The sequence below is a fragment of the Enhydra lutris genome, unplaced genomic scaffold (assembly GCF_002288905.1).
Source record: "Enhydra lutris kenyoni isolate GAN:26980312 unplaced genomic scaffold, ASM228890v2 scaffoldscaffold18, whole genome shotgun sequence".
In the NCBI taxonomy this organism is placed as follows: domain Eukaryota; kingdom Metazoa; phylum Chordata; class Mammalia; order Carnivora; family Mustelidae; genus Enhydra; species Enhydra lutris.
Window position 1 is genome coordinate 20127566 of NW_019154102.1, and position 3057 is coordinate 20130622.

Genomic DNA, 3057 nt, shown 5'->3' on the forward strand with positions numbered 1-3057 from the left:
ACAGAGACCACAAGTAGGCAGAGACCACAAGAGAGGCAGGCAGAGAGAGAGGAAGGGAAGCAGGCTCCCCGCTGAGCAGAGAGCCTGATGCGGGGCTCAATCCCAGGACCCTGAGACCATGACCTGAGCTGAAGGTAGAGGCTTTAACCCACTGAGCCACCCAGGCGCCCCCCACTTTTTTTCCTATAGCTTAAGGGCAGTTCAATGTGTCTAGTCTACAAAGCAATTCCCAGAGTCTGACCTGAATTCATCTATAATAGCTTAGGGAACAAATTCTCCCAACCCCACTGTCAGGTCTATGAACCAAAGGACAAACATATGAACTTTAAATTTCAGCATTCATAGATCATGGAGTTCTTCCTGTTTCCATCCCTTTTTTTAAAATTTATTTGAAAGGAAGAGCAGAGTGAGAGAGAGAGCGCACAGAAATTGGGGTGAGGGGTAGAGGGAGAGGGACAAGCACTCAGCAGGGACCCCAATGTGGGGCTTGATCCCAGGACCCTGAGATCATGACCTGAGCCAAAGGCAGATCCTTAACCCACTGAGCCACCCAGGTGCCCCTCCATCTCTATCTTAGTATCGATACTTTTGGGAACCAGAATTCCAGAAATACAATATACCACTGCTATTTCTTTCTTATCCTGATATTGTCTGTGAACTAATGTCTCTGAAATATTATAGAAAATGAGAGAGAAGGGTAATTTACTATGTTGGGTATCTGAAAAAGCAGTACCTCTATGGCAGAAAAATAACTGACCAAATTTCTGGCATGGAACAGATTATAAATCTCTGAGTCAGGAGAATCCAGTGGAAGAAGAACCCAAGCAGTTTTTCATCTTTTTTTTTTTTTTCCAAGAGATTCTGCTTCATAAAATAAAGCCTGAGTATGCTAAGGCAGCTCTTCCCTCAATTCAGCCTGCTGTGTCTTTTACCAATGGAAATTCTGCCTACATTCTGGAACTTGGTTCTTCATTAGTTTTCAGCATCATGACTACTTTTTTTTTTTTTTTTAAGCCAGATCTGTTTTTCTTTTTTTTTTTTTTTTTTTTTTTTTAAGGGGGCAGAAAAGAGGCAGAAGGAGAGAGAGAGAGAGAAAATCTTAAGTAGGCTCCAGGTCCAGTGCAGAGACCAAAGTGGGGCTCATTCTCACAACCTGAGACCATGACTTGAGTCGAAATCAAGAGTCAGAGACTTAACCTACTGAGCCACCCAGGCACCCCCAGGCAGATACCATTTTTAGCCAGAATTGTTTAGTTGTTTTTTTTTTTTAAACAAGATAAAAATCCAGTAAAGATGCCTTTGGCTCAAGTCATGGTCCTATAGTCCTGGGATCGAGTCCCACATCAGGCTCCCAGCTCTGCAGGGAGTCTGCTTCTCCCTCTGACCTTCTCCCCTCTGATGCTCTCTCTCACTCTCTCTCTCTCAAAAAAAAAAAAAAAAAAATCCAGTAAAGAGTCTCAAATATTTCACAAAAAGCTAAGCCATTTTAGAGTATTTTTATAAGTATTCTCCTTATTTACTTCTGTATAAAAAAAAAAAAAAAGGAAACAAATTAGATGGTGGAAAATGAACTGCTTCACACATTATGCAAAGGAACCATAAGAAATAAAGAACTAACATTAAAATATCCCTGGATAAAATCCATGTGTACAGAAGATGATTCAAGATGTTATAAATAACTCATATGAGGTAAAGCAAACATGCAATATTTATGTATCAGTCTGGAAAAAGGGCATATTTTATTAATCCTCAAGTTCCTTAGCAGATTAATAATAAAAGCTTGGTATAATTATCAATAAGTCCAACTGCTGGGCCCCAAGAAAATGCTAATTATTTTAAGGTGAGTTAGCTTCTTTTTCATCTGATTCATCATCCATAACCTAAAACCAAGAAAAGAAAAAGAGAATTTAAGAATTAAGAAAAGGATTAGAAATTGCTATTTTCCTGATTATACCATTACTTGCTTACCTGAAATACTCCACTCTATAATAATGCATGTCAGTCCAATAAAAATAAGTCTATCAACAGCCCCCAAAGCACAAGTTTGTCTCACAAACTGGTATCATAACAACATAAAAGCAAATTTAATATTAGCAAATTAATTAAGCACTGGTCTTTTTAAAAGATTTATTGAGGAAGAGAACATGCGTTGGGGGGTGAGGAAGAGAGAGTAGGGAGAGGGCAGAGGGAGAGAATCTCAAACAGACTCCCAGCTGAGAGTGGAGCCCATGCTAGGTTCCATCTCAGGACTCTGAGATAAGGCTTAAGCTAAAACCAAGAGTTGGACGCTTAACCAACTTCACCACCCAGATGTCCCAAGATTAGTATCTTTTCATGAGTTAATATATTACTCAGGAAATAAAGAGTTGTCCTTTGGAGAGGAAAAGAGTTATATAAACTCAAGAATTTTTTTTTCAACACACCTACTACAATTAAACACCAATTCAAGTTTATAACCTGACTGCCAATTCATCACCCCACCCTGGATAAGTGAACACATGTTCCTTTGTTCAATCCACCAAAGTGTCAAGTAATGCAATTCTTTAAAGAGGCGTATAAGGCATAGAGAAAATAATGAAACAAAAATAAGTTTGTTTCTTTAAATCTAGAAGAATTTGGTTCTGATCTGAGACTATCATGGAAAAACAATTCATATTTTCTATCTTGAATTAAGTAAAAATGGGTATTTACTTCTAAGGAATTGACACATTATAATTAATCTTAGCAACACACAATCCAAAGAGTTTCATCCATCAATTCCCATTTTAGGCAGCACATTCCTAAATTTGGAAACCTTCTTCCAAATACTTATTTAATACAAAGAATGTACACAACATGTACAACACACAGGGCTAAGTGTTGTAGAAGAACATAAAGACCTGGGTATGATGACAAGTCTCTCAAGGAACTTACCCATAAACATAAATCTGAAACAGACCCACAGGAAGAGGCTTTGGACAAAAGCAGAGCCCAATGGGGCGCCTGGGTGGCTCAGTGGGTTAAGCTGCTGCCTTTGGCTCAGGTCATGATCTCAGGGTCCTGGGATCGAGTCCCGCA

General features: G+C 39.0%; 1 protein-coding gene across 1 annotated transcript in view; it reads right to left on the bottom strand.

The window, feature by feature from the left end:
* Positions 1 to 1719: 1719 nt before the first annotated feature.
* The window catches only part of LOC111148094 (NFU1 iron-sulfur cluster scaffold), a 22702-nt gene continuing 21364 nt past the window's right edge, over positions 1720 to 3057 (bottom strand). The window contains exon 8 of the mRNA XM_022504495.1: positions 1720 to 1880. Within this exon, the coding sequence (XP_022360203.1) occupies positions 1836 to 1880 (45 nt within the window). The 3' untranslated portion in view covers positions 1720 to 1835. The remainder of the gene's footprint in view (positions 1881 to 3057) is intronic.